At 39.4% G+C, this 12,196-nt stretch overlaps 1 protein-coding gene across 3 annotated transcripts in view; it reads left to right on the forward strand.

The window, feature by feature from the left end:
- Positions 1 to 12,196, forward strand: part of Sytl5 (synaptotagmin like 5) — a 240,054-nt gene that overhangs the window by 160,901 nt on the left and 66,957 nt on the right. For all 3 annotated transcript variants that reach the window (XM_036175313.1, XM_036175314.1, XM_036175315.1), the window contains 2 exons: positions 5,407 to 5,522; positions 7,024 to 7,123. In XM_036175313.1, the coding sequence (XP_036031206.1) occupies positions 5,407 to 5,522; positions 7,024 to 7,123 (216 nt within the window). The remainder of the gene's footprint in view (positions 1 to 5,406; positions 5,523 to 7,023; positions 7,124 to 12,196) is intronic.

Consider the following 12,196-nt stretch of genomic DNA (forward strand, 5'->3'; position numbering starts at 1 on the left):
CACTTGTGCTATGTATTTCGCTTATTTATTGTATTCTTTATCACTCTTCCTCTGCTATAATGTAAGCCCCATAGCCATGAAGACAGGAGATTCAAAAAAATCTCTGTTGTTCAGTGATGATGTCCTCATGCCTGGAGGAATGTCTAAAGTAGGTACTCCATGTGTATTGGTTAAATGAGTACATGGATGGATGAACAAGATAATGAAATGATAAGTGGATGAATGAATGTCTTCTACTTAAAGCACATCAGGCTGGAATAGGAGGGAAAAATAGAACAAATATAATTTTATTCTATGGGGAACATGAAGTTGGCAGGGGGTGGGGCAGGGGGGGGAACAAGAGCCATGACAAGTATATCTGCCCTTTAAACAAAGTAAATGTCTACCCATCACAGAAAAATACAAGTTGTTGTTAAAAGATGCAAGTATAAATATTAAAATGTTGAACAGGATGCTTTGCTTAGGAAGTATTAATATATTAATAGAAAGCTTCTCAATCAATTGCCTTCTTTTTATTGGTGAAACATTAACTTGATCAAGCCAACCATCTATTTGTCTTATTGATCTATTCATCCACACATCTGTCCATCCCTTCTACACATTTGGTGTTAACCTATTAGTATAAAAGGAGCTAAAATACAAGGATAGGGAAACATGGAATGCCTTCAATGGCTTTGTAGTCTAACATAAAAAATAAGGTTATTGTGTTATTTTTTGCACCTATGAAAGAAATTCTTTGTCATTCTGGACATTCTAAAGAGAAAATAGCTTTTGATGTGTGATTCTTATACTTCTCCAGCAACAATTTTTCTATAGTTGGTTTTTCTGCAACTAATCGGAAATTACATGAGTATTTAATATATGAAAGTCCATGCTTACTTTTCCAGCTGAAAAATCTATTAGTAATACTTCTCTAATATTTAAGCTACTTGTTTGGGTGATCTCTGAGACTAAAGCTTTCAATATTGGTAATAACCTGTTTGCTATTCATGGAGTGGTTTTCAATAAGGAAGCATCAATGATATTTTATTGGCAAAGACTGTCCTTTGTTATAAGAGGATATTACAGCCCTACTGGGTTGTTTAATAGACCATTAAATTGAAATTCCCACCCTAACCTCTAAGAGATGAGATGAGTCAGAAGGTGACTCATTCTCTAATCAGTTGGAAGAACAACCTTTATTGTCATTTACTTTGGAGAAGGTTTTATTTCTAAAGCACTGAAATGTTTATTGCAAGGATTGGTAGAAGGAGGCTGCTTCCTTTGTAGCTAATCCATTTTTGCCTTTGTTGCCCCTGAACCACATTTCAAATGTTTTCATTGCCTGTAAGTGATTTGTAGTTTCACTATCATATGTACAAGGATTTCTTTGCATTTTTTCCTGCTTGGAAAAGAAGGAACCTAGACCTCTCCATATGGACAAAGTGTTTGTGTTTCTCTTCTTCTTTTCTTTCAACCTCCAATAGTAGGAATTCAATAAATATGTACTATGTAGTGAGTGAATTTATAAATAATAAGTTTAACTAGCTTCCTTATGATTAACAGGTGGAAAATAATATCTTAGTGTATCTTACAAAGCATATGTTATTACAGGTGTCTTCAGTAGTTAATGATAGATAAGCAAACAAAATACTTTGGTTGCTATGCCTGCTTAAAACAAGAATAGAACTTCTTCACATTTATGTAAATGTCCAAGTAAAGGAAACTTACATAAGCCCCAGGAGTTTAATGTTCATTCAAACCACAAGCTAACACTCTCTGATAGTCAGCAGTCCAATCAGTATTCACAGATAGTAAGTATGGTGCATTGTAATGTCAGTCAAAACCCATACTTCAGAGTTCAATTTAGAGGAAACAGTCTATTTCAAGCCTTGAGTTGTTTGAATACTACAGTGACATGGTAGATGGATTGAAATCTTATAGCAAGTTCCACATTGCTTTTTCATCTTCTCTCATCACTTCTTTATTCTTGCTACTTGGCCCCAGTGGGCACACACGTGGAAGTGTACACACATTCATTTGAAATGCTAAGCATTGTGACTATTGCTTTTGCTTCCATACATCTTCCCACTCCCATCAAAGCCTTGTTGCAGCTGACAAACATAAATTCTCTTCTGGTGATATATGTCCCAATGGAAAGAGTATGAGACTTGGAGTATGAATGCTGTATCTGCTATCACATCTTTGTAGCTTTGAGGAAATTGTTTAACCCATGTGCGTTTCCTAGTCTATAAAGTGAGGACTGTCATTGGTAGCTTACATCTCATAGCAGGAATTGGAGATTGAACATATAAAGTGCCTAGCACATTACTTGGTACCTGGTAGGTACTCAGTATTAATTTCCTGTTCTTCTATTAACTTTCTGTCTACATCCAGAAACTGCAAAGGGGACAAAGGCATTATCTCTGATACTTCAGAGTTCTAAAAATGACAAATTACTCAAGTTCATACCAGAGGTGAACAAATACAGTTATAACTATAGTTCTCACACAGATGGCAGGAGGTAGTGACTAACAGCTCTGGAGAAATAGTATTTGTGTTATCTGTTGGCAGCTGTAGGTATATGCTGAAGACAGTATGGAAGTCCATTTCCTTTAGAATGTAGACTGCCACACATGAAACTGTCACTGTACTATCCTCTGCAACCCCCCATAAGCACACACACAAGTAAGAGACAAGACTTTAGCACACCCCATTGGATGATTTTCAAGTGCTCAGCTATGTCCTGTTGCTCCTCTCGTTCTCATGTCACTCTGTGACTTCCTGCTCTGTGCTGTCTCTTTTGACTTCCACTTATTTTTCTTGGTTTCAATAGTTCATGTGATTACTTTGGATCCACATGAGTGATCTAGGACAGTCTTGGTACTTTCATGTCACTTGATTAGTCAATTCTTGCTGTGAAATTGGATTACTTTAGTACTTACTTGAGTTTCTGATTGACAGGAATCTTGAAAGAACATGTTTAGAAATTAACATTCCACAGATACATACATTTCTAGCCTAGGTAATAATATATAAGCCTATAAATCTCTGGAGATATATCCAGGAATAATCTATTCAAATGTATTCTTTTGGCAGATTATATCTTCCTTATATTTGATGCATTTTGAAATCTCTACAGTTATGAATTAACCACTAAATAATCTGTGCTTTTCAAGAGGTTATAGAGCCATCAGGAATGAGTGTGGGGAGTACATGGTATGGCCATATTTTCACTGTCTAAGGTTAACAGTTCGATATTTAGTAGAACTGTGGTGAATTTATATCTTGCCTTTGTGTCTTACACTAAGAAGCAGGATTTCAATTACTATGAGGAATAAAGCTGATGTGTTTTCCTGGATGAATTTTATATGTGGGATCCAATTACTGATTTTAAAGCACAGTTTGTTGATAAATCTCAATATGATGCTCTGGGGTTAGAAATCTCTATTTGGATCATAGTTGCTTTTCTTCAGCCATCATACCAGACTTACTAATTCTTGCAAAGTCTCATCCTCATGATACCTTGATTTATATTTTATCATTTCTTGTCTTGTCAACTAAAGTAGTTTCCTAATTAGTTTGCTAGTGTCTCATTTCTCTATGTATTTATCCAAATGTTATATAATTGAGTGTGAACTTTAGTGTGAGTTTCCTATTGCCTCCAGAATGACATTTTGGCTTCTTAGCATGGCATTCAAAGGTTGCTATTTCATAGCCCAGGCATACCTCTCAATCTCATTTTCTACTATAATCCTCTAAAATCATTTACCCAATAATACAGGATTATTTCCCATCCTCAGCTCATGCCCTTATGATCTATTTCTTTGTTTAATTAGAAATAATTTTAGACTACCTAATGACTTTTATGGTTCTATGTCTTTGTTGTAAACCTCAAACTGAGCTTTCTAACAGTGTAGCTGCCATGGGTTGAATTCCAGGAAACTTGATTCATTTCACAAATGCTTACAAACTACAGTACCAAATATTACTGCTAGAAATGATAACCCAAAGAGCCAAGACTCCTGCCTTCATGTCACTGATGCTAGTGAGGTTTGTGGTAAAGATATGAAATGAAGCTAAAATCTTAAAATGATGGAGTAGTCACTCATTCAAGTAAAAATTATAACTTGAAGTATAGATCAGTACCATTTATGTGCAATTTTTACACAATAAAACTACCACAATAAATTTCACCATCTGTGTAACAAATGTATGTTAGTATATATAATAAAAAGAAGAGCCAGGCAGTGGTGACACACGCCTTTAACCCCAGTACTCTGGAGGCAGAGCCAGGCGGATCTCTGTGAGTTCAAGGCCAACCTGGTCTACCAAGTGAGTTCCAGGAAAGGCACAAAGCTACACAGGGAAACCCTGTCTTGAAAAACCAAAAAAAAAAAAAAAAAAAAAAAAAGGAGAAACTATTGCTTGAGAGCACAGTCTATAAAAAGCCTATTATTACAGTACTATGTGGGGAGGAGTTGAGTTACATATAGAATGTCTCTCAGAGAGTTAATAGACCAATAGACAGGACTTATAATTCTAAGATAAAGTTTAAAGCTCTGTAGGTCATAGAAAAGGTGAAGGCATAAAAGAGATCCACAGACATTCCTAGAGGGAAGGTAAGAGGTGATTCCACATAGCCACTCTAAGATGGCTAGGATCTGTTCTAGTTTCTTTTTGACTGCTGTGATAACACATGGACCAAGAGCAATTTGGAGAGAAGAGGGTTTATTTGGTCTCCATGTCCCAAGCACAGTTCATAATTGAGGGAGCCTGGGGTAACAACTCAAGGAGGAGCAGAAGCAGGAACCTGAGGGAAAGTTCCTTACTGGCTTCTCTCTATGGATTTCCCAGCTTGCTTTCTTATAGAACCCAGGTCTTAGTTCCCAGAGATAACATCACCCACAGTGGACTGGGCTCTGCCACATCGATGATCAATCAAGAAAATGCCCAAGGCCAGTCTGATGGAGGCAGTTCCTCAACTGTAGTTACCTCTTGCCAGGTGATACAGTTTGCCCTGACTTGACAAAAACCAACCAGCACAGGGTTGTTCAAGGATTCTTTCCCATCAATTGATTACAAAATCCAGGAAGACATTCCTAACAGGACAGTTTGAAAATCTTTCCGCCTCTGTTAGTTCCCCCTTGCTCAGGAATGCATCCCATCACCGTTCTCCCAGAGTATTGTGATAGGCTTTGTCCTGTTCTCTACTATAGCCCAGCATTTATGTTCCATGAAGGAATCTTCCCAAAACAGGTTCTTACTGATGCTGTTATCTCATACAGAGACTTTGGTTGGTCCTCATTTCTTATATTGAAGATCTTTTATCCACACTCAGCATTTTTACCTAAGTGGTTTTGGAAAGTTACCTATGCAAAGCTAAAGCATTTAATTTTAGTACCTTCCTTTTTGTTCCGTGAGCAGGCAGCTGAGGATTATAAGTGGAGAATGGTTTTTTGAAGAGAAGGCAAAGCGTTTCAAGCAAGTCAATGTTCTGGGCACTGATGTTGTTCGACAGTCCATCTTAAGAAGAAGTCCAGGTAACTAATACAATTATTTGTTTGGGTAACTAATGCAAGCCTTTGGTTGGGTTAAGTAACTTCCCTATAGTAATGTTGCAGGTGAACACAGTCTCATGAGCCATTTCACAACTTAGTGAATTTAAAGCTTAAAATCTAAATCTGAAAATCATAGAAATGAAGTCAGTGGAAAACAAACTTCATACTGATTTTCCACATATCTGACATGCTGAGAATTTAAAGAAGCCAGTTATCCTCACCACAGCCTATTACTTTTCTAGACACATTTCTGATGTTTTACTAAACATTTAAGAAAGCAACCTAAAACAGGTGAAATAAATTATTTCCATTTTGAAAACAATTCTTGATTTTTTTTTACCAAGTTTAATTTCAGATCTTCTGTTAAATGGTAGTTTTTAAATTTAATTTTTGGTTCCTAACCAAGCACTGGTATTGTACCCTAAAGTCCCCTCTCTCACAAATGGGAACATTGGGAAATGCCAAGGAGAATTTTGGTTGTCATAATGATTAGACTGAGTCAATGGCATTTACTGGACAGGAACCAAGTGTGATAAGCTAATGGGCTTAAAATATGCAGGAAAGTTTTAGTCAATGAAAAATTATACTGGCCCCAAATACCAAAGATAACCAGCTTGAGACTGTTTTCCAGTGTACTCAGATTACAATCTAATTGGTTCAGGATTGAATAAAGCTTTCTTACGTGCAAATTTCCCATGCACGGTTTATATAATAAAAGTGGAATGGGTACCTTTGGGTCTAGGAAGCTTACAACTGATATTTGTGTCACTTTTGGTGTGGCATTCACAACGAAGGGATCCTTCTAAAGGTGAGTAACATCAGGTCTGATGTTAGAAGAGTCAGTTGAATGAAAATTATCCAGTCAACTATAACCTCTCTGTATACTAAACCTCAGTGCCTTCCAGTGTGTGGGCTACATTGCCAGGCATAAGATACATGCACACATGCCTGTCATCCCAGGAAATCTGGCCTCTCATTTCCATGATCTCTGGCTGTGGTGTATTGTGGCACACTTGTGTTCACTACTTCTGGGAGACTGAGGCACAAAGGTTATGTACTTAAAAGCAGACTGGGAAACATAGTGAGTTCCAGACCAGCCTTAGGAACATAGAGAGAACTTGCCTCAAAACAAAACAAAACACCTATAAAAATAATTCCTATAACCTATGGATTTAGAGATTTCTTGAACTTAGCATTTCATACCTTAAAGATATCTTTATTGCAGTCTTCCTAGGGAAGCTTATCATGCCACACCTTGACCTGAAGAGTCCTGGTCTTATTTCTTAGTTATCTCTATGCATTCAGCAAATTAGAAATACCTATGTATACAAATAACTTGGCATTGAACTGTTATTACCAATTATTATAGGCTTTTTTTGGTCTTGTGGCAACCTAGGAAAATGAGTGCATAAGAGAAATGTATTATCCTTTCTGCTTTTTTGTATGTAAATTTATTTTCTATTTTTCCCATGATGATCTGAAGAAATACAAAGCCAAGAGCAAGCCCACCAAGATGTAGACAAGTCAGATACTTCATCTTCTATCAGGCAGAAAGCCACTCATGATGGACCTAGGAGGAAGGGGTAAGCACAGCCTATGCACTCTAATGTGTCTGATGTGACTTCAGTGACCCAGAGGAGGTGAGAGGCTCAAATAGGGGAACATTTTCTCCTATGGAAATGCAGTCTTAAATACTTTCAACCTCAGATTAAAAATTCCCTGGCTGGAGCCAGTCAATGGTGGCCCATGCTTTTCATTCCAGCACTCAGGAGGCAGAGACAGGTAGATCTCTGTGGTCTTGAGGCCCATCTGGTCTACAGAATGAGTTCCAGGAAAGCCAAAGCTGTTACACGGTGAAACCCTGTCTCAAAAAACAAAACAAAACAAAATCCCTGGCTGACCTGAATATATAAAAGTCCCTATTTCATTTGCCTTATTTATTCTTATGTCAAATGATTCCCATTACTTCAGGCAGATCTCTAGTCAGAGTTAGAGCCTGTGCTTCCAAATGCCAGTATCCCTCCCTTCCAATCTAACTGCTGGTATATAAAAGCATAGTTACTTGAACATTCTCTATTTAAAATGCAGGCTGACTTAAGGAGAAAAACAAAAGTCACATTTGACTGCTTCGACTTAGTTCAGAAGGCAAATGTGCATGTCGAGTACTGCAATGGGAGATAGGTCAGAGAGCAAGGTGCAAGAAGGCACGGGGAACTGGCAGTGAGGTGCCACAAAAGAATAGGAGTTGCCCCCAAATAAAGACCATATTGTAAGGGTTCTAAGGTTCGAAGCCTCCTGGTGCCCCTCTCTAGGTTGCACTGCATTGTTCTCTCTGCAGAAACCAACATGCTGACAGTGGCTGACTGTAGCTCATTTTTCTCAGTATTCTGAACTATAAGTGGAAATGAAATTAAAGTGTAATTTAACTCAGACTCTCTTGACGAAGCCCCCTGTTCATTAATTAGCAGAGACAAATGCAAACGATTTCTTAAACTCCTATCCTAGACATTGAATCCTCCCTGCCCTATTGCGTTCACATATTTGTCCAGATTCCCACAATGCCTGGTGCCCGTGAATCTCTTGTCATCTTGCACTCTGACCCATGCCCCATAGACACACACTTAATGGTAAGCTGTTTTTGTGCTGTCCCAGTGGCTTGTTTACTTTTGTGTTAAGGGATCTAGCATAGTGCCTAACCTTAAAAAGAAACAGTGGATTGACTGAATGAGGATCTCAGAGCCTCCAGACGCTGTTAAGAGCTATAGTTCCGGCACCACAGTTAGGGCACACAACTGGAAAACAATAACTGACAAACACAATGAGTCACACAGATCCTGACTCATTCGAACCACCAGAGCACCAGGCTGAGCCCTGCTGGCACTCGAAGCTGGCAGCTGTGGCTCTGCCTGGAAGGATGGTAACATCCGGTTAGAGAGAAAAGCTTAACACCTAAAAAGTTACTAAGTTTTAAAGGCTTGTACGAAAATATAAAATGGCAATACATGCTGTCAGGGTCAGAAATACAGCAATGTGTTAATAAGTCACAAGAGATGGCATAGGCAATAAACGACACATAATTAAATAAATAGATACTAGCTGCTTTGGGGGTACACAAGAGTCATCAAGACCCACATCAATTACAAGTGGAACTTGACAAGGAGATTGACAGATGGGTGGGGTTCATGTTACCAAAAAGAAGAAGGGGTGATTCTGAGCATCAAAAGCTAGTATTACATCAAGCATCATTCTCACCCCAAATGTAATTTTCCAGCAGAATGAAGATTCTGACATTTTGATAGTGACATTTTGATAAAGTCCCTTGAAGCAAAGACAACTTAGCAGATTCTGTTAAGATTCTGCCAGTACCTTTGGAATCCATTTGTTCACTTAGAACATTGTTGAATATAAAATAAGTGAAATGATCATCCTGGTACCATCTTCCTAAAGAATACAATTGGGATTCTGTTGCTGTCACATTTAATACTTTTATTTATTCTTTGAAAATTCCAAATGCGTATGCCATACATTTTGATTTTATCCACCCATATTACCAGCAAATCTCCCTTGGACTCACAAACCCATCTTCTTCTGTACTTCATGTGCTCTTCCAAAATTATTATTATTATTAGACCCCTGAGTCCAATTCTTATTAAAGTGTGTTTAGAAGCAGCTATGTTTGGTGCACTCAATATCCTGGACCAGGCCTTGAACTCCATTTCCTCAAAAGCTATTTTTGTTTTATTTCCAATTAACTACATGACATAGTAATGTGATCAGATTTTGCCCAGCATGTGACCTTTCTTTGTAGAAACTTCATTACCACAGAAGAGGTACCATGGAAGATAAAAAGACAGATTCCATTAAAGAATGCATGCACGTATGTATGCGCACGCACACACACACACACACACACACACACACACACACACACACACACACCTATGAAAGAGAGACAGAGAACACAAAGTGGATAAATGGGGAAGGGAAGGTGGATTGGTGACAAGTTGGGGGAGTGAATGTAAACAAGACCCATTGTACAAAATTGTCTAAGCACTAATAAATAATTTAAAAGATATGTCATTCCCAGTGAATCTTGGTGATACAGAGTATGCTTAGTAGGAACATAGCACATTCTTTTATTCCCCAGAGTTCTTCTGGGTTCCGTTAATGAGAAAGGTAGTCACAACTTTTTTGTTGTTGTTGTTTCTAATTTTTTTTCTTTATTATTATGTGTTTTAATTTTATACATCAGCCATGGGTTCTCCTGTCCTCCCCCCTCCCGCCCCCACCCCCACCTTCTCCTCAGCCCCTCCCCTCCATTCCCATGTCCTCCAGGGCCAAGACTCCCCTGGGGACTCATTTAAACCTGGTGGATTCAGTCCAGGCAGGTCCAGTCCCCTCCTTCCAGGCTGAGCATATGTCCCTGTGTAAGCCCAAGGTTCCAAACAGCCAGCTCATGCACTAAGGACAGGTCCTGGTCCCACAGCCTGGGAGTCTCCCAAACAGATCAAGCTATTCAATTGTCTCACTTATCCAGAGGGCCTGATCTAGCTGGGGCCTCCACAGCTGTTGGTTCATAATTCATGTGCTTCCATTCATTTGGCTATTTGTCCCTGTGCTTTTTGCAATCTTAGATTCAACAATTCACGCTCTTGCAGTCCCTCCTCCTTCTCAACAGTTGGACGCCTGGAGCTCCACCTGGGGCCTGGCAGAGGATCTCTGCATCCACTTCCATCAGTTATTGGATGAGAGTTCCAAGACGACTGCTAGGGTGTTTAGTCATCTGATCACCAGACTAGGTCAGATCAGGCCCTCCCTCGACCATTGCCAGCAGTCTATAGAGGCTATATCATTGTGGATTTCTGGGGAACTCTCGAGCACTCTGCCTCTTCCTGTTCTCATGTGGTCTTCATTTATCATGGTCTATTATTCCTTGTTCTCCTTTTCTGTTCTTGATCCAGCTGGGATCTCCTGCTCCCCTAAACTTTCTTTCCCTCAAATGTTGCTATTCATTACTCCCACTGTCATCTAGGTTGTTCATGTAGATCTCATCCATTTCTCTGTCATTGGGCAATCCCTGTGTCTTTCCTAGGGTCCCATTTTCTAGGTAGCCTCCCTGGAGTTGTGTAGCAGTCTAGTCATCTTTGTTTTACATCTAGTATCCTCCTATGAGTGAGTACATACCATGTTTGTCCTTCTGAGTCTGGGTTGCCTCACTCAGGATGATTTTTTCTAGATCCATCCATTTGCCTGCAAACCTCATGATGTCATTGTTTTTCTCTGCTGAGTAGTACTCCATTGTGTATATGTACCATATTTTCTTTATCCATTCTTCAGTTGAAGGGCATCTAGGTTGTTTCCAGGTTCTGGCTATTACAAACAATGCTGATATGAACATAGCTGAGCAAATGCCCTTGTGGTACGATTGAGCATTCCTTGGGTATATGCCCAAGAGTCCTATAGCTGGGTCTTGGGGGAGATGGATTCCCAATTTTCTAAGGAAGCGCCATGTTGATTTCCAAAGTGGCTGTACAGGCTTGCATTCCCACCAGCAGTGGAGGAGAGTTCCCCTCGCTCTACATCCTCTCCAGCATAAGCTGTCTTCTGTGTTTTTGATCTTAGCCACTCTGACAGGTGTAAGGTGGTATCTCAGAGTCGTTTTGATTTCCATTTCTTGGATGATTAGGAATGTTGAGCAATTCCTTAAATGTCTTTCAGCCATTTGAACTTCCTCTGTTGAGAATTCTCTGTTTAGTTCTATAGCCCATTTCTTAATTGGACTGTTGGGCATTTTGATGTCTAATTTCTTGAGTTCTTTATATATTCTGGATATCAGCCCTCTGTCAGATGTGGGGTTGGTGAAGACCTTTTCCCATTCTGTAGGCTGTCGCTTTGTCTTGTTGACCGTGTCCTTTGCTCTACAAAAGTTTCTCAGTTTCAAGAGGTCCCATTGATTGATTGTTTCTCTCAGTGTCTGTGCTACTGATGTTTTATTTAGAAAGTGATCTCCAGTGCCAATGCGTTCAAGACTACTTCCTACTTTCTCTTCTATCAGCTTCAGAGTAACTGGATTTATGTTGAGGTCTTTGATCCAGTAGTCACAACTCTTAACTGTGCTGTGCTCTACGTTGACACCTTTGTTTTTCCCAGAGACTCCCTTCTGGGCAAGTCATCTGTAGTTCCCTACTCTCAGCGTGCTTGCAAACAGCCCCCGCCCAGAATATGCTTCTCCCTCTGGGCTGCCACTGATGAGTTTCCAAACTAGGCAGTCTTTTGCTTAGCAGGGACAGAGCCCTGGCTTATCAACTAGTATGATGGCTGGGGAATTAGAGGCCCTGGCACCCAACTACCCAAAACCCCTCAGTCATGGCCTTTTATTGAACAATCATTTATTGGTGAAAGTAATATGTTATTTTTATTATTCAATTTTGGTGCTGGAGATCAAACCCCGGTCTTTGTTCTTACTAAACATGCTCTGTATCACGGAGACACACTTGAAATTATATTATGTATATTATATATACATATAATGTGTATAGGTGCTTTGCCTTCATGAATGTCTATGCACTATGTGTGTGCCTGGTGCCCAGGGTTGCCAGAACAGGGTGTCAGTATAACTGGAGTTATACACTATTGTGAGCCACCTTGTTGGTGCT

Source organism: Onychomys torridus, chromosome X (assembly GCF_903995425.1).
Source record: "Onychomys torridus chromosome X, mOncTor1.1, whole genome shotgun sequence".
In the NCBI taxonomy this organism is placed as follows: Eukaryota; Metazoa; Chordata; class Mammalia; order Rodentia; family Cricetidae; genus Onychomys; species Onychomys torridus.